This window comes from Aspergillus novofumigatus (genome assembly GCF_002847465.1).
Source record: "Aspergillus novofumigatus IBT 16806 chromosome Unknown P174scaffold_1, whole genome shotgun sequence".
Lineage (NCBI taxonomy): Eukaryota > Fungi > Ascomycota > Eurotiomycetes > Eurotiales > Aspergillaceae > Aspergillus > Aspergillus novofumigatus.
This window is the reverse complement of record NW_020194274.1, coordinates 4090544-4117581: the sequence shown is the minus strand read 5'-3', so window position 1 is coordinate 4117581 and position 27038 is coordinate 4090544. Positions and strand designations below refer to the sequence as shown.

General features: G+C 51.8%; 12 protein-coding genes across 12 annotated transcripts; 7 read left to right on the top strand and 5 right to left on the bottom strand.

Moving 5' to 3' along the window:
- Positions 1-1090: 1090 nt before the first annotated feature.
- P174DRAFT_45396 (tubulin alpha chain) lies at positions 1091-3420 on the top strand. Its single transcript, XM_024829192.1, has 7 exons — positions 1091-1368; positions 1509-1567; positions 1662-1815; positions 1883-1970; positions 2021-2092; positions 2148-2651; positions 2725-3420. The coding sequence occupies exons 1-7, from the start codon at positions 1357-1359 to the stop codon at positions 3342-3344; spliced, it is 1509 nt and encodes a 502-aa protein (XP_024687921.1). The 5' UTR covers positions 1091-1356; the 3' UTR covers positions 3345-3420.
- Positions 3421-3495: 75 nt separating this feature from the next.
- P174DRAFT_361790 (thiamine transporter TPC1) lies at positions 3496-4453 on the bottom strand (the record flags this gene model as incomplete). The annotated part of the gene is made up of 2 exons (XM_024821809.1): positions 3496-4209; positions 4298-4453. Coding segments are annotated over 2 exons (870 nt in total), but the record flags the coding sequence as incomplete, so codon positions are not given.
- Positions 4454-5465: 1012 nt separating this feature from the next.
- P174DRAFT_509316 (putative Gamma-butyrobetaine hydroxylase subfamily) lies at positions 5466-6958 on the top strand (the record flags this gene model as incomplete). The annotated part of the gene is made up of 4 exons (XM_024831541.1): positions 5466-5558; positions 5624-6307; positions 6340-6390; positions 6417-6958. Exons 1-4 carry the CDS (start codon positions 5516-5518, stop codon positions 6956-6958), a joined length of 1320 nt encoding a protein of 439 aa, XP_024687919.1. The 5' UTR covers positions 5466-5515.
- Positions 6959-7072: 114 nt separating this feature from the next.
- Positions 7073-8408, bottom strand: P174DRAFT_437762 (PICOT family protein). The gene is made up of 3 exons (XM_024826383.1): positions 7870-8408; positions 7454-7777; positions 7073-7387 (listed from the first exon to the last, which is right to left on the bottom strand). Exons 1-3 carry the CDS (start codon positions 8191-8193, stop codon positions 7313-7315), a joined length of 723 nt encoding a protein of 240 aa, XP_024687918.1. The 5' UTR covers positions 8194-8408; the 3' UTR covers positions 7073-7312.
- A 265-nt stretch (positions 8409-8673) lies between these two features.
- P174DRAFT_500835 (RNA exonuclease) lies at positions 8674-11413 on the top strand. The gene has a single exon (XM_024830997.1). The coding sequence runs from the start codon at positions 9007-9009 to the stop codon at positions 11257-11259; it is 2253 nt and encodes a 750-aa protein (XP_024687917.1). The 5' UTR covers positions 8674-9006; the 3' UTR covers positions 11260-11413.
- A 45-nt stretch (positions 11414-11458) lies between these two features.
- Positions 11459-13497, bottom strand: P174DRAFT_447836 (uncharacterized protein). Its single transcript, XM_024828705.1, has 2 exons — positions 13016-13497; positions 11459-12955 (listed from the first exon to the last, which is right to left on the bottom strand). Exons 1-2 carry the CDS (start codon positions 13294-13296, stop codon positions 11524-11526), a joined length of 1713 nt encoding a protein of 570 aa, XP_024687916.1. The 5' UTR covers positions 13297-13497; the 3' UTR covers positions 11459-11523.
- A 276-nt stretch (positions 13498-13773) lies between these two features.
- Positions 13774-15348, top strand: P174DRAFT_437759 (threonine aldolase GLY1). The gene is made up of 2 exons (XM_024826382.1): positions 13774-14170; positions 14229-15348. The coding sequence occupies exon 2, from the start codon at positions 14237-14239 to the stop codon at positions 15227-15229; it is 993 nt and encodes a 330-aa protein (XP_024687915.1). The 5' UTR covers positions 13774-14170; positions 14229-14236; the 3' UTR covers positions 15230-15348.
- A 1167-nt stretch (positions 15349-16515) lies between these two features.
- On the top strand, positions 16516-19711 carry P174DRAFT_363169 (serine/threonine-protein kinase; the record flags this gene model as incomplete). Its single annotated transcript, XM_024821901.1, has 3 exons — positions 16516-17406; positions 17468-17868; positions 17917-19711. The coding sequence occupies 3 exons, from the start codon at positions 16516-16518 to the stop codon at positions 19709-19711; spliced, it is 3087 nt and encodes a 1028-aa protein (XP_024687914.1).
- Positions 19712-21062: 1351 nt separating this feature from the next.
- Positions 21063-22575, top strand: P174DRAFT_456805 (putative alpha-1,6-mannosyltransferase subunit; the record flags this gene model as incomplete). The annotated part of the gene is made up of 3 exons (XM_024829470.1): positions 21063-21492; positions 21558-21843; positions 21897-22575. 3 exons carry the CDS (start codon positions 21063-21065, stop codon positions 22573-22575), a joined length of 1395 nt encoding a protein of 464 aa, XP_024687913.1.
- A 484-nt stretch (positions 22576-23059) lies between these two features.
- On the top strand, positions 23060-23857 carry P174DRAFT_437754 (putative NADH-ubiquinone oxidoreductase 12 kda subunit). The gene is made up of 2 exons (XM_024826381.1): positions 23060-23404; positions 23488-23857. The coding sequence occupies exons 1-2, from the start codon at positions 23179-23181 to the stop codon at positions 23580-23582; spliced, it is 321 nt and encodes a 106-aa protein (XP_024687912.1). The 5' UTR covers positions 23060-23178; the 3' UTR covers positions 23583-23857.
- An 87-nt stretch (positions 23858-23944) lies between these two features.
- Positions 23945-25590, bottom strand: P174DRAFT_383060 (pH-signaling protein PalC). The gene is made up of 2 exons (XM_024823143.1): positions 24298-25590; positions 23945-24242 (listed from the first exon to the last, which is right to left on the bottom strand). Exons 1-2 carry the CDS (start codon positions 25570-25572, stop codon positions 23988-23990), a joined length of 1530 nt encoding a protein of 509 aa, XP_024687911.1. The 5' UTR covers positions 25573-25590; the 3' UTR covers positions 23945-23987.
- A 175-nt stretch (positions 25591-25765) lies between these two features.
- P174DRAFT_437752 (Bromodomain associated domain protein) lies at positions 25766-27015 on the bottom strand. The gene has a single exon (XM_024826380.1). It carries the CDS (start codon positions 26889-26891, stop codon positions 26238-26240), a length of 654 nt encoding a protein of 217 aa, XP_024687910.1. The 5' UTR covers positions 26892-27015; the 3' UTR covers positions 25766-26237.
- Between the last annotated feature and the right edge of the window lie 23 nt (positions 27016-27038).

The window sequence follows — 27038 nt, the reverse complement described above, 5'->3', positions numbered from 1 at the left end:
GAGAACCTATATCTTCAGTGACAATAACTAAATGGATATACCTACAGGAGGTTGCTCATCAGCTACGGAGGACTCCCTCCGTACGTAAGTACAAGCGGATGCTCCACTCCCAAGGAAAGCCACAAAAAAGTTTGTTTGAATGCAGGGCTACCGGTTTCAAGAGTATTATTACTATGGGCTCTTAAGACCCTCACAGCATGGAGGGTCTTTAATATCTAAATATATAGTTGGACAGCTATTCCAGATATTTACTAGCCTACTTACCGAAGCACTGTCTAGACAATATGTATTATAGCAATAGTTCTTTTGCTTCAGGATAAACCTAGTGAATTGCAACGAATGAGCAGGCCCAATCTCTAATTCCCGGCAGCCTTTGACATCATTTGCATTGACGTGTCTCACCCCGCCTTCCGAAGATCTACAGACCCCTATCTCCTAAGTGCTTTTCGATCTTGGTGAATCCGCCGTTCAGTACTATGCTGTAACCAGCTAAGGTAGTTGACTCGAATTGTTTGGTTGTTGTTATTGTACGGAGAAGTTGATCACATGTTGGACAGATGTCTCTCAATACACCTTGTTTGGAAGAACTGATAATGCGATAAACCTGACCTATGCACTCCGTAGTCCATACGACATCCGCTTTGAATCGGCGACTATCCTGTATCCTGAGAAGGCAGTGATGCGCTCCCCAATCTGGGGTGTCGGGAAAATTCCCTACGGAACCAAGAACTACCCAGAAGGCCGTTTAGCCATAGACAGCACATAAGTGAGAAATGCGATGACCTCCTTCTGCATACCTTGTCGAAGTCCAGATATGCTTTCATAAGTCTTGGTCTGTGCTTATATACTGAGGCCCCGGGAGCTCCTCAATCGGCAGGACGCGTAATAAATATCCTACAGATCCCCACATTCCATTGGGAAAGCGGCACGTGGTAAGAAGGTAGGTAAAATGTTCAGACAAGCCATGACAAACTCTACAAGTTCAGAGGTTGCCTGATGCATCTATGAGGTGCCTCTTATGAGGCGTTTGTAACGCAATAAACAAACAAAGCTCTAGGCTTAGTAGGATCCGCGCGCAAACCACTTTACAGCAAAGACAAGCGCTGATTGGCTACTCGTGGTGTTGTTGATTGTTGACGGTCTCCACCTGCAACGGGTAGGCGCAAACCATCAGTGCACCTTCCTGAACTATCTACCGACCGCCTTCCAGACTGTCTTCCTTCTCTCTCTCGTTCTTCACGTCCTCTTCATCAATACTCTGCTATCTTCTTTTCGCCAGATTCAGTCTGTTGTCTCAAAACCGGCTATCAGGAGTCGTCTTCTCTTCTCCTTTGAAGTCTGCGTTGAATCATCACCATGCGAGGCGAGGTATGCCCCCTTCTCCCCCGCACGTTCGCCCCTCCTGAAGCATAACTTGGGATGGCCTGATCCCTGTCAACGTCTAAAATATCGACCACGTGCTTCTTTATTACATGGAGATTCTGACGTATCTTGTCGCGGTATCCTAGGTTTGCCATATCCATATTGGCCAGGCTGGTACTCAGCTTGGTAACAGTGCCTGGGAACTGTGAGGACTCACCGCTTTTTGTTCTGCTGACACTATCGCTTATGATGGTCTTTGGGTGCAATTGCTTGGGCTAATAGACTTGCTTGTCATGCAGGTACCTTCTAGAGCATGGTCTCAAGGCTGACGGGCGTCTCGATCCCGAGCTGCCTGAATCGCACAACAACGGAGGCTCTTTTGAAACCTTCTTCACCGAGACGAACAGCGGCAAATACGTACCTCGCTCTATCTTCGTTGATCTTGATCCATCGGTGCGCCACAACTCAGATCTGAATCCAGGATCGGATGGAAGATGAGCATCTACGCTGACTATAGTAGCCTATTGACGAGATCCGCACTGGCACTTACCGCCAGCTCTTCCACCCCGAACTCTTGATCAGCGGAAAGGAAGATGCCGCCAACAACTGTGAGCCGAAGGTTGTGTTCGCAAGGAGAGTAAGGGCTAATACATGGCAGATGCTCGCGGTCATTATACCGTTGGCAAGGAACTCGTGGATAGCGTCGTTGATCGAGTTCGTCGCGTTGCCGGTAGGCTCCATCGCACGCCGCTAACCGGACTGACTTTCTCACTGATTTTGAACAGACAACTGCAACTCGTTGCAGGGGTTCTTGATCTTCCACTCCTTTGGCGGTGGTACCGGGTCTGGCTTTGGTGCACTGCTCCTGGAGCGTCTTTCGGCCGAATATGGCAAGAAATCCAAGCTGGAGTTCTCCATCTACCCCTCCCCCCGCGTGTCGACTGCCGTCGTTGAACCCTACAATGCCGTCTTGTCCACTCACAGCACTATTGAGAACTCGGACTGCACCTTTTTGGTTGACAACGAAGCTGTCTACGATATCTGCCGTCGCAACTTGGACATTCCCCGCCCTGGCTATGAGCACCTGAACCGTCTGATCGCCCAGGTAGTCAGCTCTATCACCTCGAGTCTCCGATTCGATGGCGCTCTCAATGTCGATTTGACTGAGTTCCAGACAAATCTGGTGCCATTCCCTCGTATTCACTATCCCCTGATCTCTTATGCGCCTGTAGTTTCGAGCAACCGCAGTTCCCATGAGAGCTTCAAGGTGCAGGATCTTACCTTCCAGTGTATGTGCATTGTCGTTTTCTTCTCCTCGCTGGCAAATTTGGGACAAATCACCATAACTGACTTTTGCTGCAGGCTTTGAGCCCAACAACCAGATGGTCGTGTGCGATCCTCGTAACGGCAAGTACATGGCCGTTGCCCTTCTGTACCGTGGTGATGTCGTTCCTCGCGACTGCACTCAAGCTGTTGCCGCCCTCAAGGCAAAGGCATCCTTCAACCTGGTCGAATGGTGCCCCACCGGCTTCAAGCTGGGTATCAACTATCAGAAGCCAGTGCGTGTTCCTGGCAGCGAGCTGGCCCCGTCGACCGCTCCGTCAGCATGCTGTCCAACACCACTTCTATTGCCGAGGCGTGGGGTCGTCTCGATCACAAGTTCGACCTCATGTACTCGAAGCGTGCCTTTGTGCATTGGTATGTGGGTGAAGGTATGGAGGAGGGCGAGTTCTCCGAAGCTCGTGAGGATCTGGCCGCATTGGAGAAGGACTATGAGGAGGTCGCCAGCGATGGTATGGAGCCAGAGGAAGAAGGGGTCGAGTACTAAATCGCCCTTTCTTGCTTTGTCCGCTCGCCATCTTCCGATGAATCCGCTTCCTGTGTCTCTGTTTTTCCTGCCAGGCTCTGACTGTATTCCATCCTTCCGCTTGCGACAACCCCTCTTGTTAATGCTTTTCCTAGCGTTGATCTTCAGTTTTTAAACTTTCCTGTAAAAAAGAAACAGGCAGTTATCGCGAAGTATTAGAAATAATCCAGTATGCCACTGTTTGTCTATGTTCGTGAGGACGGTACAGGCTCAAACAAGGACTATTGTACAAGTAGATAATATTACAGATGGGTTGTTTCATCAAGTCATTCAGCGACGCGGAAGTCGCGGAGGAGTTTTAAAGATCGCTCGTAAGTCCACATGGTGATGGCACTTGCTGGTGCGGCCTTGATCAAACTCACCGTCAGTCCCCGGTAGAGGCCCCGGACTCCCTGGGTACGCACTATCATAGCGATGGTGCTAAATACGCCGCGGTATTCGGGGATATTGCGATGCACATACAGTGTGCGGGTTGGGCCCTGGACCTGGAGTCGCTTTCGCACGAGGTCAAGCGGAAACACCCCGGTCTTGGCCAGAACACTGGCAATGACTCCTGCAGCGGCATCACCGGACCCGAACGGCATGTTCTCCAGCCCGGACAGCACCGGCCTCAACGACTCATACGTCGCGAAAAACAGCCCCATGTACGGGACGATCTGGCCAATAGCCGCACTGCATCCCCGGAAGAACCCCGCCGGCCCTTCCTTCCGCGCAATGTCCTGCACCGACGCCAGCAGCGAGGTATAGATGCGCTCGGTGCCCTGGGCCGCGAAGCGCGTTCGCAGCAGATCGAGCGGGTACGTCGACGCCGTAGCTAGGCCGCCGGCTACAGCGCCTGAGACGAAGGATTCCAGCGCGGGTGGGAGACGGTGCGGATCGAGTTGTGCGAGGACTTGGGTTGTGGTGCGGTAGGCTGTGAACTGCAGGGCGCCGTAGCAGACGTACATGAGTTCGGCAGGGATGTTGCCTTTCCAGAGGCCCTGTTGCCAGGATCCATTAGCTTTTTTTTTTTTTTTTTTTTTTTTTTTCCCTTTCTTGATGGTTGGGCGGGGAATAAGGAAAGCGCACTGTTATCCCCTCTTGTTTGAAGATCGCCCTCATGGTGGAGAGGGTCCCCTTGTATATTGGACCGACTACATCGCGGTGGGAGGCCGGGTCGGAGAGGGAGTGAATCTGTAGTTGGAGGCGGATCTTGACGACGTCGAGAGGGGCGACGCAGAATCTGTTTTAGGAAGGGTGGTGGATGAGTTGCTGCGATTTCAATTCAGAACGGTAGAGCGGATGTTGGACTCACCGCGAGACCAGCCCGGCGATTCCACCTGAGAGAACGACTTGGCGTCGCGTGCCCTTTTCTCATGTTAGTATTTGGATTGACGGCCCAAGGGGGTCGATGCTAAACGACTGCAGGACTTTAGTGCCAGACGTACCTCATCCTTGAGGTGTTCGCCCCCGGCCGACATGCATGTGATATGTGAAGCAAAGGGCTTGGACTAGGCTGGGCTGTCGGTGTCGGGAGTGGTCGGAGATCGTCAGCGCAAACTTGGTGACCAGGACCTTTCATCAGATGGGATGGATGATCCTAACGGCGATTTTGTAGTGTTGCAGCAATTGATAAAAGGATTTATGGGATGGAATTAGGCTTGCACGTCGCCGATAAGCTGTGGATAAATCAGGTTCTGGGGGATGGAGCAGGATGGTTCTTGTTGGGTAAACAATACGTAAAGGGAACGCTACGTATGGGTCATCTCCGTTCTGCTGCTATGCTACAGTTGCGACCTTTTCTCAGCGATACTGTCTGGAATTCTGGAATGCTTTGATTGTCAAGATAGGCATTCTTACTCTATGCCTCATGCTGGGTATAATTATACCACCAATGGCAGGACTTTCTATCGTGACGTATGCAGTAGTCACTGACACAGCTGACGGACGTTGGCGGGCAGGTTTGAGGTATTGACCATGGATAACATTATGCAATCAATCTCGGCCTCAGGAGGAGATTCTCGCATTAGGTATTGCATCAATGTCATCCTGCCTGCTCCTTCAGGACATCCAGAGGTGACGTACCAAGCGAGCAGCGGCATCGCCATCTCTCTGAGAGGAATTCAGTTGGTCTGCTAAGGCGGCATTCACACTAATCCAGATACGGTCTGTAACCTCGGCGTGGAAACTAGACACACCCGACTCCGTTGACGGATTGCATGACACTACTCTGTAAACATCGACATCCCTCCCGTTCCTGCAGACATTGTTCAGCATTGCGGGCCATCGAAGCACCGCTGACACACCATGAGCCGGATTGTAAGACCTCTCGCCCGGCTACCATGGCGGAGTATCCCTCCACGCCCATTCCTCGCCCGACGGAGCTATTTACCCCCATCTACGGAACAGGCACAGGGCTCAAGACAGACTACCTTGACCTGAACAGAGTGATCTCAAAACATGGTTATAATGACTATGCTCAAGAATATTTGGGAAAGCCCGCCCCGGAAGGGATCAGGCTACTAAAAGCCAAACTGGATGTCATGATTGACGGAGAGGCCCGCGGCTTCAGGTACATGCTCCTACGCGATGCCTGTAAATGCAACCTCTGCGTAGACGAGCATTCGAAACAGCGCAAGTTCCGCACTGCGGACATCTCTCCGGTAATTGTCCCTCGGGACGTTCAATGGGATGGCAAGAAGCTGCGGATAAAGTGGTCGACTGATATCGAGGGATGGGGCCCGGACCATGTGTCCCACTATGATGTGGCAATGTTTAAAGACCACAGGGCCAACCCTCCCAGATCGGATACGGGCACGATGAGGCGTCGATTTCTCTGGGACAAGAAGTCCATGAAAGAGAGTCAGTACTGGGTCTCGTACGAGGATTACATGAATGACGAAACAGCATTCGTCAAGTCTATGCGCCATCTAGCTCTGATGGGCATCATCTTCGTTAAGGATATCCCCGATTCGCGGGAGATGGTTGAGAAGATTGCAACCAAAATGGGGCCCCTGCGGAACACCTTCTACGGACCGACATGGGATGTCCGCAGCGTCCCCGAGGCGAAGAACGTCGCCTACACCAACGTCTCCCTCGGTTTCCACATGGATCTCATGTACATGAACGAGCCCCGGGCTTCCAGCTGCTGCATTGCCTCGAGAACTCATGCGACGGGGCGAGTCCCTGTTCGTGGACAGCTTCCGAGTCGCGGATCTAGTGCGTTGGAGACAACCAGAACGATTCGAAGACCTGACCAAGCTGCACCTGAACTACGAATACAACCACAAGGAACACATCTACAACAACAGCTGGCCTGTATTGGAGACGGAAGACGGCGACCCGAAAAGCCGAATCGTTCACGTCAACTACTCGCCCCCTTTCCAAGCGCCCATTATCTCGGACGAGCACATCCACAAGCACTGGTCTGAGTACAGGCGAGCTCTCGTGGCTTTTGCGAGTGAAATCGAACGCCCTTACAACGTCTTCCAGCTGAAGTTGAACCCGGGCGAGTGTGTCATCTTCGAAAATCGTCGAGTCCTCCACGCCCGTAACCAGTTCAACACCGAACAGGGTAACCGGTGGCTGGCCGGCGCCTACGTCGACGAGGACGCCGTCCTCTCCACCTTCAGAAAGTGTCGTAACGCCCAGTACCATACTTGGCACTGGACCAGGGTTCTGGGGCCCAGAAAAGCGCCCAGGGCGGCCGGAGAGGGTGAAGCTACCGCCGAGGATCACGGAACAGAGTAAAGCAGAATTTTTCTTGGTATTGCGGACGCAAATTTAGCTTAGCGATGTGGTTTTCAACAAGGAGCATCCACCTTGAACTTGTGAATTCACTGCTATAGAAGCATAAGAGCTCTGTGTACTGTGGCGGGTTATCAGACAATATTCATCCTTCCGATACCTGCCATGCTCAATTCCGCGGCGCATACATGGTCGAGGTAAAGCATATAACTGTACACGTGTAGTTGTATTTCAACACGAAAAAGGATTATATTCATCATTGCTAAATCTCAAGTCTAACGAAGAGGGAATACATGGGAGTATAAATGGGTTTCAAGGGAAGTTTGCATCATGTACCAAGGGGCACCCGTCATATCTTCAAGCGGTAGCAGGAGCCTTGTTAACGGAGAACTGGCTCAGGAAATCAGGGTCGTTGTTGATCTCTTCCTTGACCTGTAGCAAAAGCATATCAGTTAGCAATGACTTTCCAATCAGAGAAGCGACGGTAGAAGAACATACGATATCTAATCCACCAACCAGCTCCCCCTCAACCCACAACTGAGGAAATGTAGGCCAGTCCGCAAACTCCTTCAACCCCTGCCTGACGTCCTCATCGGCCAGAATATTGAAGAACCCGTACTTAACGCTCTTCTCCCGCAGGATCGCAACCAACTGGCGACTGAATCCGCACTGCGGCGCACTAGGTGTGCCCTTCATGAAGAGCATAACCGGCGCAGCCTTCACCAGCTCCGCCAACCGTGCAAATAGCGCCTCCTTGGACTGCTCGGGCGTCAATGCCTGGGTCGAGGGAGCGGGCGGTTGCGTAGCAGCCGCAGGGGCATTCTCGCGAGGCGTAGCCGTCAGGGGCGGGGGATAGCGGTCTTGTTCGCGCCGTCTGCGCCCGCGCCCGATCCAGCGCCCGCGTGCCGCTCGACCGCATCGCGCACCTTGACGGCGTCGCTGCCGCTAATGGATTCGAGGATCTGGCCGTTGCGGATAAGAACCACGTAGGGGACTGCTGTGACGTTGTACTCTTCGGAGATGTCGGGGAGTTCTTCGGCGTTGATGCTCACGAAGGAGACGGTGGGCGGGGTGGTGACGGGGTGCTGGGAGGCGAGGGCGGAGAGAACGGCGCGCATCTGGGCGCAGGGAGCTGCCCATGGCGCATGGAAGTAGAGGACTAGTAAGGCCGATGGAGGGAGAGAGGAGGTGTGTGCCGAGAAGTCGGCGTCCGAGGTGATTTCGTTGAGCGTCGACATGGTGCTTGAGAGAGAATATCGCGGGGCACAGTCGTGGGGTTAGATTGCGTGGTGGAGTAGACCTTCGGATTAGTGGGGAGCTGATAGAGTAACAGCTAGGAGGCGGAGGACAATCTATGGGACTTTTTTGAAGGAAAAGGGGATCAAGGAGTAGGATGAGAAAGAAAGAAGACGCAATGTCCTCTCAAGTATACAAGGCGATGGAGATACGGAGGGGAAGAGTTGGGATGCACGAGACCGGAAGGCGAATTTTTGGCTTATCAGATCGGCCCAGATTCGGAGGTACGTAAGGCACCGTACCGTTTCTTACGCTTCTGTTTGGTTCGACTCCGCGGAGAAATCTTTGCCAGTTGCGGATCAACCATAATCCGGCCTGACGCCATCGCAAATGAGTCAGCAATGATATTTTCCTTCGTCCATTGGCTTCGCATTTGGTAGTAATCGATCCCAGGGAGCATTACAAATCAATCAAAAATGAGAAGTACACTGTTAGCTTGACTTGACGGCCTCATTTCGAAGCAGCGATGTTTGGTCAGTAAGCAGCTCGTATACGTTATCATCACGTGATTCAATACTCAAATCTGCGGTCTGGGATACTTATCATCACGTGGTCTCAAAAAGTCCATCCAATCCCTTCTGCTGAGCATTCTCGACAAACAACCAGCGAGGAGGTTTCGAAACTGCTTTATGCCCAGTTCGGTTTTGTAATCCAAAAAGGTTATTCACAAGGAACACGCATGTCCTATAGATTAAGTGGTTGCAACCTATCTAGCCACTAAATATCTGCTTTTGTTGGCCACCACCGGTCCAGCTATGGGTGGAACAAACAAGCGCAAGCGCAGAGAAGCCGAATGCTCAGATGATGAGGATCCAGTCGGACATCCTTCCGATAATACGAATGGCTTTGGAGTAGCCCAAACTCTATCACTTCTTCACGGCCCAAAGTCACAAGCGGCAGACGACAGCGGGATAGCTACTGCAGGTTCTGATGCGACACCTACAGAAGAAACTCATGATCAGACGAAAGACGGTGTATCGGTGCAAAGACCCACGAAAAAGAAGAGAGTTGACGGCGAAAAGACGAAATATCCTGTGCTTACCTATGTGGAAGGTCGACTGCAATCCTCCATCCGGATCGCGGATCTCCAAAATCTATTACTTTACTGTTTCGCGGATGGCATTGCACCTCAGTGGATCTCCATCAAGCATTCGGGACACATTAGAAAAGTTGTCGTGTTGATGATTCCCGGTCTGGAAATGGGGATGTTTGACGGGACCCTTCCATTGAAACCGCAACCTGAAGATGAGGATGCTCGATCGACTCAAGCTCCCGACGCTGAGCAGAAAGTCTCCGGTGCTGACAAGGCGGCCGAAGGGGATGAGGACAAGGCCAACTTCCTTCGCTGGAAACAAGGCATTCCGCTGGAAGATCGATCGCACCGATTCAACCCCCGTCCTTTAACACGAGACAATCTCCCGAAACCATTACAACCACTAGCGGACATGTTTCCACATATCTGGCCCGTAAGGGCCCCTGGAGACTCAAAGTACAACAAGGTTCATTCTCCTCTTCAAGCCATCTTACTTTCTTCCTTACCGAAGAACAAAGACAGTGGTGGCAAGGGCCCTAAACCGCCTAAGGTAGACAAAAGCTACGTCCCTAAGCGTACACCTATCACGGCATTCATTAGCAGTGTTGACGATCTGCGCGAAAACGATTATGTCCTTCATCCGGCCCTCTTGTCAACTGAAAAGGAGAAGTTGGCATTGGCGGAAAATCGCAAGAGAGCTGGCCAGTCGACCGAGGATGGTTGGGTCGATACACATGTCCCGAGCTGGGAAGCGGGACAAGTTCCTGAGCATGAGATTCAGCAGGGCAGTGTAACAGCCGGTCGCGATATATTGGCATTGGATTGTGAGATGTGCATTACAGAAGGTGGTAAATCAGAACTTACACGTATCAGCTTGGTACGGTGGGATGGCGAAGTGGTGTTGGATGAGCTTGTGAAGCCACAGTTGCCCATCATCGACTACCTGACCCGCTTTTCCGGAATCACGAAAGAAAAATTGGATTCTGTCACGACCACCCTCACCGACATTCAACAAAAACTACTCAGTATTCTCACTCCGCGCACAGTGCTGGTGGGCCACTCGCTCAATTCCGACCTGAACGCTCTTAAGCTTACGCACCCCTTCATCGTTGACACTGCGATTATCTATCCGCACCCTCGCGGACCACCACTCAAATGCAGCCTGAAATGGCTCACTCAGAAATACCTCGGGAAAGAAATCCAAAAAGGCCAAACCGGCCACGACTCCGTGGAGGACGCCCGTGCCGTGCTGGAGCTGGTGAAGCAAAAATGCGAAAAGGGTGAGAGGTGGGGCACAAGCGATGCCTCGAACGAAAGCATCTTCCGGCGCCTTGGCCGTTCCCCGCGCCCAGGGAAAGCAACCACCTCTGGCGAAGGTCGTACAGGAGCCGTCGTAGACTGGGGCAACCCTGAGCGCGGATTCGGGTCGCAGGCGACCGTCGCGATCGGGTGCCAGAATGACGACGAAGTAGTCCAAGGCGTCTCCGCCGTTGTGAAAGGCGATCCCAGCAACCCATCTATTCCAGGCGGCGGAGTGGATTTCACCTGGGCCCGAATGCGAGAACTCGAGGTTCTCCGCGGGTGGTGCAATCGTCTTCCCGACCCGAACAATGCCAACGAGTCGACGACGTTGGTCCCTCCTCCCGAAGAAACCACCCCGACGGGTTCGGGCACGGTCGAGCCTACTGCTGATGCTCAGAAATCCCTGGCAGATACAGTAGCCCGCACTGTCGCCAACATCCAACGCATCTACGAATCCCTTCCACCTTGTACCCTGTTCATGGTATATTCGGGCACCGGGGATCCACGAGAAGTCGGCCGCCTACAGGCTATGCACAAAACTTTCCGGGAGGAGTTCAACTCGCGCAAACCGTGGGATGAGTTGACTGTTAAATGGACGGATGCGGAGGAACAGGCGTTGAAGAAGGCCTGCGAAAGGGCCAGGGAGGGCTGTGGGTTTATGTGTGTCAAATAGAGGAATCTCCTATTGGGGGTTGTTTGTGTCTTGCATATATGGCCTTCCTTGTTGTGTAGATGTCGGCTATCGTTGGATTATTGAATGATCGAAGTCAGGATACCCAGACATTTGGTTGAGTTTGATGAAGATAGATGAATTACATGACATGAGCATTTCTACATTGCCAAACCACTACGATGATAGGCATAGCAAAGGCCTGTTTATAACTCTTTGTCTTGAATAGTTGTCTGAAATACATGATATAAACTGCACCCTACATTGTCACCGGCCCTCCTCAGTCTCCATTGCTTCCTCGCGTTGCATTGCTAAGCGCGCCACCAAATCCCGCGCTGCTATCAGCTTTCGTCTCTCGTCGTCATTGTTAATGCCCGGAGGCTTGATCTGCGTTGATGTCGGCAGATTCTCCGTGAAGTCAATCTCATGATTCTGTGGTTGACTGCCTGCTTCTTTGTTTGAGGGTTGGGATATTTCCTCCGTGGCCATCGGTAGACTCCCTTCTAATGTATTCTGATCCCCGTTCGTCGATTGGGAAACTGCATTGCCAGACTGACGCCGTGATGGGGGTCGCGATTGACTGCGCAAGGTTCGCGAACGAGTAGAGCCCCGTTGCCTGGCCTCCAGTGCTTCGCTAGGGCTCGTGGTCGATGATATTTGTTCATTTTGACTACCTGTACCAACGTTGCCATTTTGCTCGCTCAACGGTGTCGGTTTTGGTGTCTGAGAGAAGTCCGGCTTGGCAGACTGGTTGAATGATTTACGCGGTCGTCCTGGCCTTCTTTTCTCGGTGTTTCCCCCGGAAGGCCGGTCAGCCGAATGGGACATACGAGGCCGCTTGACCACAGCGGGCTGTTGCGTGTCCACATTTGTGCCTTGAGTGTCTTCGGCCATGTTGTCGAAGTGAGGCGTATGTTGACGCGATCGAGTGACCTCAATGCGAAGTCTAGGCGACTCAGGCGGTATTTGATGGCGCGTCGAGTCGGTTATGGCACGAACAGGCTCGGAATCTTTCAAAGGAATTTGGACTGATTGAGAATGCATATCCGCGAGAGAAAAGTCACCGAACGTGTCATCTTCTTCATCGAACGAATCCGCAATGGGCTCGGTGCGGCCACTTGGGAACGAGTCAGGCCAGGGCCTTTTCCTACCAGCTTGAAGGAGCCCAGGGCTCCGAACTTCTGGCATTGCAGTCGTTTCCATGCCGAAAGTTGCAGCAGGGTGCCTTGTTGTCTGCTCCTCCATGTATCGGTTTTTCAACTGGAGAGCCTGGATCTCCAACTTCAAAGTCTCGATTTCCTCGGCTTTTGATTTGAGTTCCTTCAACACCGTTCTGATCATATCGAAATCGCTTCCGTGAGTACTGGAACTGTCAAAGGGAAGGCGCCCAGGACCATTCAACTCTATCCGAAGCGACGTGAAGGAATGTTTCAATTCCGACATGGTATCATGCAGGTTGTTAACGGAGTTGGAAATGTGATCAATGCTGACACCTTGATGCTGAATCTGCTGCTCCATCGACATGGTATTTCCGTCGACCTCGTGTGGGCCGGTAGATACTAAAGCCCGACTGGTGGACTCTTTCGGAGTTGGACAGAGGATACGTTCGAGGGATCCGTCTTTGAAAAGGGGTTCAACGGTGCGCATGGTGACGATCTCCCTAAATGATACCTTGGATAGCTTCCAGAAGATATTAGGACTGTAGCCCAGTTAGAAGGCGCACTCCCACATAACCCTGCTTCTTGACTTTCGCACTCACCCATCGTCTAAAGCACACAGAACTCCCAGTTTCTGCTGACACAGCTTGCAAGCAATTTCCTGCAGGATACGACCCCGCAAAAGGCTCATTTCAGAGTTCTGCGGCACCTGTTTCTTCTCGGTTGAGATCGAGATCCGGTGAAGTTCGACGCTCAGCCATCCTGTAACGACGGCGTAGGAGTTGGACAGCTTTGCCCACTCATTTTCGAGTGCAGCGAGGGAGCTCGAACAGCGTGAACACTGGCAGAGAATAGCGGGACGAGTGAGCTTGGACAGATCCATCCTGAGATCACATTTAGCACAAGAACTGGCGACTGCCGAGGACAGAAGAAGGGCAAGCCCAGTTGCGGTCCTGTAGTAGGATGCCCACAATGATCTCGAATGCTGAGTAAGGCGTTCCACTGACACGATGACGGGTCCAGCTATTCCTCTTTCGGTTGTCGATAAGGCTCGTAAGGCATTTGGGGTGTTTCACATTTTTTTCACTTTCATCATAGCGTTTTTAGTCATAACGGTCAATTGCTAACTTTAAGGTAATGAACTAGCGGTCATATTACGGAGACGTATTCGCTCCAATACCTTACCACTGGGTCTCATGCTGAACATTACAGTACGTGGGACTGAGGGCGTCCGTTTATCCTCGGTTGCACCGGATTCTATCATTCAAAGTATGTAGTCATATCGTCATCGCTGGTAGAATGAAATGGTAATTTGAGCACTGTACGAAAGTATTGTAGCATATCCTCCTTCCAAAAGGACTCCAACTGACGCTCCAAGGCTCTGAGGACGGACAGGTCTTGGGAGTCGGGAGTCAGACATGGAAGCTGACCCCGCACGCTGCTGGTCCATTTCCCGTATCGGAGTGGGCGGGCACTGAATTAGGAGAAGATCAAGAGTCGCAACTCCGCACGGTTGTTTACCAATTGGATTACACGCTTGAGCAGTTTCAATAATAAAAGAGGCCTCAGATCCTTCTTGATGAACAGTGCTCGAATTCTACGCCGGCAACTTCTTGCCTTCCGGTCACATTCTCCCGCTCAAACGTTCGGACGCAATCGAGTATTAGCCATGGCGAGCACTTCAGCCTGTCTCGATGGGACCAATGGCAGGATCAGTAGTTGGCAGGGTGCCGGTGCAGCAGAATTCGACTTGCGAAGTGAGTTCATTGCAGTGCAGTGGAAGACACGAGGAACTAATATGGAAGAACACCCCAGGCGACACGATGACCAAGCCTACCCCTTCGATGCTCGAAGCAATTTGTCAGACTACCTTGTTGGACGACGTCTTTGAAGAGGATCCTGTGACAAATGACCTCCAAGCCTACGTCGCCGAACGGACCGGCCATCAGAGCGCCTTACTCGTCATGTCGGGAACTATGGGCAATCAGGTTGCCATTCGGACACATCTCGTGCAACCTCCTTACTCCGTTCTCTGTGATCATCGCTCTCACATCGTGCGCTACGAGGCTGGAGGCGTCAGCTCTCTGACCGGGGCCATGGTACAACCTATCGTGCCTAGTAACGGTATTCACCTTACTCTGGAGGACATTCAAAAGCACGCAGTGCTCGACGAAGACGTACATTACTGCCCAACAAAGCTTATCAGCTTGGAGAATACCCTGGACGGCATGGTCATGCCTTTGGCCGAAGCTCGTCGGATCACAGAATGGGCTCATCAGAACGGAGTCAAGGTACATTTGGACGGCGCGAGACTCTGGGAAGCAGTGGTTTCTGGAGCTGGCAGCTTGCCAGAATATGCTGGCCTGTTCGACAGTGTGAGTCTATGCTTCTCCAAAGGCTTGGGCGCACCAATTGGGAGTATCATTGTCGGGTCCAATGAATTCATCAAGAAAGCTCGTTGGTTTCGCAAATCCATCGGTGGCGGCGTTCGTCAGGCTGGAGTAATTGCTGCGGCTGCACGGGTGGCCCTCGAGGAGACTTTCGGGCCAGATCCCAACGGTCAGAAGGGTAAACTTCGAGAAACTCACATCAATGCCAAGAGAGTCGCCGAGATGTGGACTGCCCGTGGCGGCAAGTTACAACATCCAGTACATACAAACATGGTATGGCTGGACCTTGAATCCTCTGGTGTAGGTCCCAATGACCTGGCCGAAATCGGAAAGGAGCTTTGCCTCAAATTATCCGGAGGCCGAATCGTCGTGCATTATCGTAAGTCGCACACAGTACCCAGGCAACATGTGGTGGGTAGTTTCTGACTAGTCACAGAGGTTTCCGAGAACGCGCTCAGCAGACTGGAGCAGGTTTTCGATCGCGCTCTGAGTGGCGAATACCAGCGCAGCACAGATCAAAGTATTCCTTATGGAATGAAGCGGTAATAGAAACTTAGATACTTCTTTTCGTAAGAAGACATTGAAATCAGCACTCTCTAAATCCAGCTTGTCGTAATAACTTGTAAACACAGAGTTGATCCGTCACATCGATGTTCCATGGATGACCCCAGCCGCCAAATCACGATGCAGTCCTATTGGGCAGAGCTTCGATGGAGGCCTCAGGAACTAGCCTTGTTGATGCCTTGTTGATGCCTTGGCGATGCCTGGGGCGTACTCGACTCCAAAATAAAGGCGGACCTTCACCCTCAGCCAAGGAGCTTGTTTCTCGGACGACGACTTTTCTGCAGACAGCCTTCTGTCTCGTCCCTGTCGTTGGCTCCACTCCTGTCAAGTGACAGCCATCACAGAACTCACAGGATCTTGATAGTCCAGTAAATGGCTGACGGGGAACAGCTGAGTGTGTGAGTTTCCGTGCAATGTTTCTGCGTGTGGCTGATCGCTGGTTGTGGACTAACCATTGCCTATTGTACTTTAGACATAGCCTTCGTGCCTCAGATAGCCTTTCTCATACATAGCCTCTCATCGCTTTTTGACTCAATGGTCCCGGTCATCTATTCTTTCAACCGTCTGGAGGAGAAATAGCCGCTTGTGATGAATAAGTGGATTGAGTGCAGTCTTGGATATCACTCTGCATCCTGGTAGCCTACAAGGGATTTCAATTTTTTTGGAATTCTAGATTCTATTGCCTTGGGTATTCCTTGCTTTATTCCTTATCCTATCCGGCTCCCCGTGTCTGTGGATTCGTTGCCTGGAAACACCCATTCGAGAGGACCGCTCCCACATTGCCTGGAAAGAGCGTTTGGGCCAGCCATATCCATTCGAGGGCCTCGAATCAGATTCCTTGGACACAATAATTCTTCGTTGGTTTCAACTTCTGGATCTCCTGAAAGGTGAGGGGGCATTTCTCTCTCCTGTAGGGAATGCGAGACGAGGTGCCAGGCTTCTAGCATCTCCAGAAGCATTATACGAGCTGGTATTGATTATTGAATCGGTTATGCAGGCATAGTTCCCGCGCGCATCTGCTTTGATACCCCAGACAAGCCAGTCTTGACAGTCTTTTCATTTATAATTTGCGGTATCGAACCGTTTCCCTCTTTTTCTATTTCCTTCTTTTCTTTTACTCTTTGGGGAGCCATCCTTCGTCATTCTAGATGGAGGCGACTCAGGAGTCGACTCAGCCATGTACAGATCCCCGCCGTATTGGTCGGAACAACTCTGGTCTGCTTGAGGAGGATGTTTCAGACATCATCTGCATCTTGCATCCAACATCTCTTGCCGCTCATGAGGCAGTGACCGCGACTGCTTCCCTTGCGCCTCAACACATCTTACAAAAAGATGAGTTGGAATACGAAGATCCGGACACCGCAGCTCTGGATATCGCTCTCAGACTATCCTCCAACGTCCGTAATATAAATTTAGGCTTTTGCTTTGGGCGCAACAGAAGTCGGTGCGACCTTCTTCTTGCCCCGGACGACAATGCGAAGCGCATATCCAACACGCACTTCCGAATCCACCTCACCGGCGACGGAATTCTGATGCTTGAAGATCTCTCGACCAACGGCACCGTTGTAGACGATTGTCGTCTTCGCAAGAATCAAAAAGAGAACAGCCGCATGTTGACCAATGGCTCTGTCATACAAGTGTTGCGCGGCAACAATGCCTCTGATGAGGTAAGGTTCGTCGTCCGCATTCCGTCCCGGGATGGATATGCAATGCGCTACACAGAGAATATGCTTCGTTACCTCGAACGAGTTCAGAGGCAACCAGGAGGTGCCATGCAGAAGAATCGTCAAGGCTCGGTGCGACCTAGTCTAGAATGGACAGTAGCCAATGCGTATGGAATGCACTGGACAGGCGGTAGCATGTACAATGTGACTGGCCAAATCGGAAAAGGGGCATTCGCGACTGTTTACAAGCTTGCCACGAAACAACACGGAGCCGTGTATGCCGCCAAGGAGCTCGACAAGAGGAGGTTCATGAAGAATGGGATTCTTGATCAGAAGGTCGACAATGAAATGAAAATCATGAAAGATCTCAAACATGTGAGTTCTGGAACCCATTCATTTGTACAAGACTTATAGAACTAATCACCATTGAAAACAGCCCAACATCGTGCAATACATTGATCACCATGAACATGACAGATGGATCTATATTATCATGGAATACGTACCTGGTGGGGAGCTTTCTACTTATCTTTCAATCCATGGCAAGATCCCTGAAGACATGGTTAAAACGTTGGCCCGGCAACTCCTGCATGCATTGCAATATCTTCACAAACGCAGGATCACGCATCGCGATATAAAGCCTGATAACATTCTGATCGCTTCGCTTGAGCCGCTAAAAGTGAAACTGTCGGACTTTGGATTGTCGAAGGTTGTTCAAGAGGAGACGTTCTTGAAGACATTTTGTGGCACTTTGTTGTACTGCGCGCCCGAGGTGTATCCGGAATATGAGAACTATCGACGAGGTGAAATCAGAAAAAGACGTCGATTGGGTGATCCGTAAGTCAACTTCTATCCATCGCGGGCATTGCTTACATTGATTTGTAGTCCTCCGAAGACGTCCCCATACGATCAGTCTGTTGATATGTGGTCTTTCGGTGCGGTACTGTTCCACATCCTTAGCGGTACACCTCCGTACACGGGTCGAGGCGACGACAGGGGGTCTCAGATGTTGCGGAATATCATGACTACCGACCCTGATTATGATGTACTGCGCAGAGAGGGTGTATCAGAGGCCGGTGTCGATTTTGTTAGGCGCCTTCTGGACCGTGACCCTCATTCACGACCAAGGGAAATTGAATGCTTTCAACATCCGTGGATACGTGATGTGCCAGACGTTGACGAGTACGACGATAATGATATTCAACCCGCGGACTTCGGGGCCCTGTCTGATATTGGTGAAGATCTGGAGAATGAGCTTGATGCGTCACAGATCTCGCTCAATGACAATCCGGAACCGGTTATTACCGGTGACGAAAGTCAGGATTCCAACGACTTGGCACAATCCAAGCGGCCCAGGATCGACCATCTTCCTGCGGACATTCACTATCCGTCACTCCCAAACATTGAAAGCTTCCCAACTGCGCGTCCAATCCCTGAAACTACTCCGAGACGCTTATTTGGCGAAATCACCTCTTCTGCCCTGCGTAGTTCCAATGTCTTTGGAGCCAGTATGAATGCTTTCGGCGGTGATGACCTTAGCGTTCATGACTTCGTTTCTTCAACCGGTGAGTCGATTATAAGCGACGGCAACAGCCTAAACTCTGTCCTTTCCCTTCCGGACAATCCCTTTTCTGGATCCGCGCCAAGCTTGATGGGAGCTGAGAATCTCGTTGGGCAGCTGAACATGAACTCGTGGCACCCTGGCACTTCAGCACACGGTCCCCCGGCGGCTACCGAGCTGCCGGCTCTGAAGACTAGCGTGGATGAAGGAGTCGGTGGAAGCTCTGGCCCGGAACTCAACAAGGAAACACACCCGAGTACTTCGACCCCGAAGGGAGCCAAATTCAGCCGCCGAATTGAGTTACCACTTCCCGATACCGCTAGCGAACGTTCCAGTCGGGAGATCACCAGGGAAAATAGCAAAGCTCCCTCTGATAAACCCGAAGCGAGTGCCGGTGAGGTTTTTGACATTGAATTGGCGGTCACGATCGACGCTCGAACCGGCCGACAAATCTCACATCCACCAGAGGGCATAGTGAGCGACACCACTTCAGCGGCCCTGCGACATGAGATGCCTACCGAAATTCCTCCGACCATCTCTCTCCACCGGCATGAACAGTCCCGCCCGCTTTTAGGAAAGCTTACTACTCTCCCGGGATCGATATTCGACCTCACGATCCGCTTGGAAGATCGAATGACATCCTGGGGCCGTGGGCCTCTAGCAACAATCTGCCATCCTGACCCTATGGACACGAGGATTCCTGCATACGCACTGGAAGTGACTTTCTGGGCGCCGGCTATTGAGGCTCAGATTGCGGCAGGGCGCAACTGGATGGAGATTCCCGGAGTAATGGCTATTCTTTCGACCAAGACTCGCAAGTGTATCTGGGTCAATGACACAGAACTGCGCCGTGGAACTGAGGGAAGCAGCACTTGGGAGGGGTTCCACTTTGGGAAACTGTACACCGGCGATATCATCACGATCTACAGACATCGCAACAAGTTCTTGAAGTTTCAGTGCGAATTCTACCATGGAGACAGCGCACGCTCGCGACCAGAGGAGGAAAAGGGCTTCGTGGTGCGGAAGGTGTTGATGTCTAAGGAGGGCGTGGCTGCCAATCGACTGCCGGTTCGCAAAGATAACGATGGGGCAAAGAAACACGGTCTAAATGTAAGATGAGAAAGGGCACTTGGGTTAGGTAGATTTGGGATGGTCGTCTGCTTTTTTGGATGGTTTATGGCGCCGCTATTGTTAGCTATTGTTAGCTGTTCACTCTGTGGCTGTATTGCGGAACACTACGTTTCTGCGAGGTTTCGTTGGGGATCAGCATCCGAGTTGAGCATACAGCATTGGTCCAAGTTCTGGGATATCTGTAAATGAAGTTGAATTAGGCAAAATGCTTGCTGCTTCTCAATCAATGTTGGCTCGTAAGAACGAATGGGTGTTCTCCTACTCGCTGTATCCATATGTATTTCCGAGGTAGCCTAGCGATGTCTGGAGGTACGCCAAGGCACGCATTTGTCGATCATCACTTTTTTGTAACGAATGGGGTCATGAGCACTATTCCTAAAGAGATAATTCAGGGTCCGATGCACTGATAAACGGTGACGGTGTATGGTAATCTTATGGTACCTTTAATTCCCATTGTATTTGGGTGTGTCTCACAATCTGCTAACAAGGCAAACTGCAAACTTCCGTTGCTTCAACAGTCTAGAGAGGTAAGTAGCAATGGAAGGTTACCATCTCTTAAATTACTCAAGATCTACTTGATCCATCCTGCCTTCCCTCGTTGAAATCCTTTGCCATAATACATGATGGTCGAAGAACCGTTTAGATTTGGTTGGAATATTACTGTTCCCGATTTAATTTCCCGCTAAATGCAGACTCTCGAATCATTCTTTCTCTTCTTTCGGCTGTCCCATCATGTAATCTTATTTTTGATTAAATCTGTCTTCTGACCCTGTGGTCAATATGTGAGACAGCCCTTTTGACTGAACTATCTCTATCCGTCATGTCTCGCGGAGTTCATCATCATGTCGCTGTCAACGTAGCATCAAACAATTCTATTGTTGTCGCTCATCTGTGCTCCTGTCTATCTATAGGTTCCCCCGTCAACGTTCCACGGGTTCCCCAAATCTAGTCCCTAAATTCTTCGCCCTCGACGGAAACGGGCACACCCGTTCACGGCGAAAGTCAGTCCCCTTCGTGGTTGAATGGCTACTATTCCATTTCCGTATTGATGTTTCTCCCTTGTTATTCTTTCTTTTGTTGTTTGCTGGTCAGATACTACTCCGTATCATCTTGCGCTCCTGCAGGACTTCTTGGCCCTTGGCCACTTTTACTCCGCCAAAAGGTCGACCTCCTGGACGGTTCCTACTTCAACAGCGACGATCCTATTATTGAGTGCCAGCAGTAACGATCGCGGTCGCCTTCGTTGATTTACCACCAGCCGGGAACCAGAGCCTTCTATGAGAACCTCCCCGCCGACTTGTTCACCATCTTCAACTTCCCCGACGGCCACGATACCCCCATGTCCCTCTCTCGATCACCCTCTCCCCACCCGGGAGGAGGGTGGTCAAGTCCGGGTCTTACTCCCGGCAGTGGCACTTCGACCCCGCGCAGCGGTTTCCTCTCACCTAACTCACTCGGTCCCAGCGGCATATCCTGGGCAGCGGCTCGAGCGAAGAGCGACGAAGTTCGAGGATATCCGTCATTCTCGACAAGGAATAACGGGTTCTTCTCCAGGTCAAAACGCAAGATCACATCTAGCCTGCCTCGGTTTCGTATGAATGGTTCGGCGCGAAATGGATACGTTGACAAGGATGAATACTGGCGGGGGCATAACTATTCCGGGACAGGGTTGCGATTCGGGTTCGCCAGGGGTTTGATGCGGAGAAGGCGGTCGCGGGCCATTTTGGCGCTGATTGTCCTTTTCCTAGGATATTTGTTCTTCTGGACAGGTATGCTGCGAAACGAGATCCTGGCTTTGTGCGTGAACAGATTTGTTGACTCTGAGTGCTTGCAGCTATTGTCCAAAGTTACCGGCGATCATCCTTTGGCGGAGGACGCAAGTTCGTGATCATTCTACAATCCAATGTGGAAGGAGGGGTCATGGAGTGGAAGGGAGCGCGCGAATGGGCAGTCGAGCGCAACAGTATCTCTAACAAGGAGGAGTACGCGAAGCGGTGGGGTTACGAACTGGAGATTGTCAACATGCTGGCCAAGAAGCGGTACTCGCATGAATGGCGAGAGAGTTGGGAGAAGGTCGATATCATCCGGGATGCTATGAGGAAGTATCCAAATGCGGAGTGGTCAGTTCCAAGTCGTGCACGTGGCATTTACGCTTTCTAACTAATTGATGTAGGTTTTGGTGGTTGGACCTAAACACTTGGATCATGGAGTACTCTTATTCCCTGCAAGATCATATCTTCGATCGGTTGGGCGAACTGACTTATCGCGATGTCAACTTATACAACCCGCTGAACATCAGCCACCCCCCGACAGCACCTTATCTGGATGAACTATCCCGCTCGGTGGAAGGAGACGGGAATCCGTCCTCTATCGATTTGTTGCTGTCACAAGACTGCGGCGGCTTCAACTTGGGTTCATTCTTCATCAGACGCTCGCTGTGGTCTGATCGACTATTGGATCTCTGGTGGGACCCTGTCATGTACGAGCAAAAGCACATGGACTGGGAGCACAAGGAACAGGATGCGCTGGAGTATCTGTACCAAAGTCAACCGTGGATCCGCAGCAATGTCGCCTTTACACCTCAGCGCTACATCAACTCATTCCCTCCCGGAGCTTGTGGTGAAGGCGACGATCCCGACGTGCATTACTCGGAGAAGGAACGTGACTTCATGGTGAATATGGCCGGTTGTCAGTTCGGCCGAGACTGCTGGGGGGAGATGTACCAATATCGCGAGTTCAGCAAGAAGCTCAACCGCACGCGATGGCAGCGTTTGAAGGATGGGCTGGGCGAACTTTACAGCAGACTACTGCCGAAGGATGTCCAGGACAACCCGCAAGAACAACAGCAATGAAGCTAACTATTTCTTTCCTGGCAGTGTCGCCCCTTCGTTTCACTGCATACAATGACTTCATGAATTGTCTTCTCTTGAGCAATATATCTCCTGTACTGATCAATGTATGACTGTGACTATCTTCTTGGATCGATCTACTTTGCATCGTGGCTGTAGCCTCTGAGGCGTCTCTGGTTTGAGGATGTGTGATTTGGCGTGGCGCTTGGTGCTTCCGATTCATATCAGTCTAATAGTATAGAACCGACCTAATTGTATTTTTGAATTGTCCAATATTGCATGGAATCGTAGCATCTGATTAGGGTAATATACCTCTCTACAGTCAGTCCCAAGAACAGTCGAAAACCCGCCTTACCGCCCTAGAAAACGCACACCAAGCATATCTCGCCCGCCTTACATCTCACCGCCTACAACCCAACCAATCACATCACTTCAATTCCCCAATCCCATTCCCGCCGACGACATCCATGAAAAGGCACAAGAATCACTCCGACAAGCCCATAACCAGCTAAACCAGCTCCTCCAAGCGCAGCGGACCTCACATCCCTCCCAGACAACCAATCCTTCTCCGACCACCTCAACCAACAAAAAGAAAAACGAATCAAAATGCCCACCCCCGAATCCGCCGCATTCCTGGCTAAGAAGCCCACCGTGCCCCCGACATACGAAGGCGTCGACTTCGAGGACAACGTCGCCCTGCACAATGCCCGCGATGCCATTATCCGTGAACAGTGGGTGCGAAGCATGATGTCCCGACTTGTCGGCGAGGAATTGGGCAGGTGCTATGCTCGTGAGGGGGTAAACCATCTGGAGAAGTGTGGGAAGTTGAGGGGTGAGTTTCCTCCGGTGGTTTCCTTTTGTGTCCGGAGGGTTGTGGTGGTGGCATAGCTAATGGTTACGATTTGCAATCTGCAGAGAAATATTTCGAGTTGCTGAAAGAGCGCAAGGTTAAGGGTTATCTGTTCCAGGAGAAGAACTACTTTGCGGGCGAGGGGGAGAAGTCGGCGTGAGTGGGCCGGCGAGGTTGCGTGTATGCTTTGGGTTTGTGTGCTTTAGCTTTGCAGTGAATCAATGGGTGTCATGTCATCTGTTTTCCTTGTCTTTCGTCGAGGGTGGTGATGGGCTAGTCATTGCCGGAGGGGCCTGGCATTGAGTGAAGAGTAGGATGGGCAGGGGATTGTTGAGATAGATGGATTGTATTGTTTTTTTGTTCGGGTTTCCTGTACATATATCTTGACACTGACACCATTGCAATACATCGGTACATGTTCATTCGAGGTCGGAGCGAACATGCCTGTGTAGACCGATGTCAGTCCTCCACGAGGCCATGGCTCATAGTTCTTCTACGCTTGTGAGTATGTTGTGTATACAATGCACTGAAACGTCATCGTATTCTTGAACTAAGCAGGGTATCGTCAATAATAAGTGCTTTCGCTTCGCTCTGGAAACGCTCCTGGAGCAACCCCCGCAGGGCTAGTCAACTCGTCGTCACTGTCATCCATGTCCATACGAGGCTCATAGTCATCCTCTGCCGGCGGCGCACGCATTCGCATGAGTTGTTCCTCGTCCAGAGACGGGAGCTTATAAGGACCAGGGGGAGAATGAATGTCCCGACCGGACGGCAGATTGGCTAAGAGGTCCGTCGATGGTGGAATGAGCTGCGTGTTGATCTATCGATTCTGTCAATGATCTTCCATGCCCAAGTACAGCTGAAAACCGACTTACCGTGTCGTTCATCCTCTCCCACTTTGTCTCAAGCATTTCGATTACACGACACTCTTCCTCCCTGCCGGCATTATCGCCGGGATCGAGCTCACCCTTCGCAGAGCGGTCTTTGCCCCCCGACTCCTTTTCCAACCTTCGTTCCTCTCGTCGTTCAGCCCATTCCTTCTTCAATCTAGAAAACCCCCCTTTGCTCTTGCCTGAAGCTTCTTTCTCTCCCTGAGATGCACTTCTCAGACCCAACGCGCCTTTCGCTGCTCGCAGCCAGGCAATTCCCTCCCCTATCTTCCCCGCAAGCTCCGCATCAACACCGAAAAACCGACAGGCTCGGGCCCGCGCAACACGGCCTAGAACCCGCGCGTACCCGCCCACATCTTCGTCAATCCCGGTCTTACCATGCGCACCAACCGCCCCCATGCCAGCAGCCGCCTGCTCCGCATACTCGGCCGCACGAACGCACAGGCGCGCAAAGAGCAGCGCCCGCACTTTGGGGATCTCCGGCGCCCGCACCATCCAGTCCTTATCATTTGGGTTTCGAGCCTGTATGCAAGCCACAACATATGAGTCGTCTTTCAGCACAGCTAGGAGTGTCGCTTCAGCCAACGCGAGTGACGAGAGCGCCGCCTGAGCCGCTGGGTCAAGGTCTGGTACGGCGGTGGCTGTGCCTGTCTGGCGTGCTGCGCCTGTGAACGAGGGCGAGGACGCGAGTAGGGAGTGCACTGCGCTCGCTTGCAGGAGGTATTTCGCGGCGGTTTGGACGGCCACGGTGCGCTGTTCTGGGGTCGGGGTGGTAGGAGCGTAGAGGGCACGTAAAACGCCTGAGCGAGCCAAGCCGTTCAGCACGTAGCCTAGGGTCGTGAGGACGAAGGCGATTTCAAAGTCGATTCCTTGGCCGCGGACGCGGCCGTTTGTGGGCCGGCTTTTCAGCGACAACGGGGTCGAGGATAATGTAGCGCGCCATTCTGTTTCGATCTCGCTGAGGAGAGTGACCTCGATTTCTTCATCACCCGTGCTGCTTCCACTTTCGACAGGTCTGCCGCTCAATCCATGAGAGATAGCAGTGAGATACGGCAGGTAGTCGTTCAGCGCCCCGAGGATTGTGATGAGGTGGGCATCTCGTTGCGGACTGTGGGGTAGTCTTTTGTGGGCCTTGAGGGCGAGTCGCAGTGCATGTCGAGCGGTAGACGCAGCCTGGGGTAGAGATGGATGTGTGCTAGATGAGAGAAAAGTCTGAAATGCAAGATGCGAGGTGGTGGGGAGAGCAAAGGCATACACCATGGTGCTGGAGTTCTTTACTGTAATGCGGAGGTTTGAAGATGGCGGGGACGAGGAAGCGAAAGGATGAGCCGTTGATGTCATCCGCGAGGCCAAGAGTTGTCTCCATCGCACAGCCTATTACAGATATAGTCTACAAGTCAAAGCATATATTCGGGGTGTGCTAAACATTGTCTCCCTTGCTACTGCCAATATAAGAGCATGTTGGTATTTAGCTTCACTTCATGGCTAAGTACATGACCTAGATATAAGCTATCTCTGGTTGCTGAAACTGGCGTAACCACGGATTGACCTGTCAGGGGGATTTCATGATCTCGCAAGATCATAGTATATTCCGGGGAGAGACAAGTCGTGTTGTCAGCCCTGTCCGGTCGTTTGCCTGGCCAAGGCTTGGATCTCGATCTCGATCGTGAAGTAGATCAGTCAGTCGCCCCAGGTGCAGAATGGGCCGAAGAACAAGTGTGTGCCTGGCCCTGATTTGGTTCAGCTTTCATACTGAAATCTGACTGAGTCGCATGATGCGATGTGAAGGCGGACTTCGACGACTCTGAGCTGGTTGAGGGTTGCCCTTGATCGTCGGTGGTGGCCATAGTTTTGGTGAACCTCTTATCGATGTATGTACGTTCGGTTTGAGTATCTGATTGACTGTCGGGTGACCTCGTGCATCCTCACACTTCCATACCATCTGCTTCTGACAAATTGCTGGGTGCACTACTGACACCAGACGAGTCGCTCTCGGCAACATATGGCGCCCGCGACCGCACTTGATGGCTCCATTCTTGGATGCTGGGAGCACCTCCTTCTATCACGATCGGATGCTCCTCGGCGCTTTTCCCAAGTACAGTACCCGCGTACCGAGACTCCTCACCTGTTTTGCTGTGCTTTTTCTTCAGGGCTGTAAGGAAATCCTCCTTCTCCACGGACTCGGGGTCGATCATGTCACCCTCGCTAGGTAGGAAGCCTGCCACTCGCCGGATTTCACGGTTTGCCGGCCCGGTGAACCAACCCAAGAAGTTTTCCAGTCCCCGTATATCTTCCTCGCCTTGCCAATCCTCCTCCCATTCGCGCAATTGCGGTCGTAGTGCGCCAACGTCCTGAAGTGCTTGGTAGACGTCTTCTAGCACCGGCGCAGGAGCAGGATCGTCCGGGTGAGCATTTGCAGCGTGAGATGCAACAGAGGATGCGAGGATCATCATATACCGAGCTGTGAGATCGGCTAGTGTATCCAAGACGGACGGACGCGTGGCATGGAAGCCAGCTGCGCGCAAGATCTGAATAATGGGTGGGCGGAGGAGAGCATTGTGTAGGTTGGGCCCGGACATGATGCTACTCCCGGTCGGTAGAATATAGCAAATAAGATAAAAGATGATTGGCAAGCTGTAGCAGAGATATACCGATCGAGTAACAAAGGGACAACTGTGAACTGATCAGTGTTGTTGGATTATTGATGGAGAGGTGAGAGAAAGGCG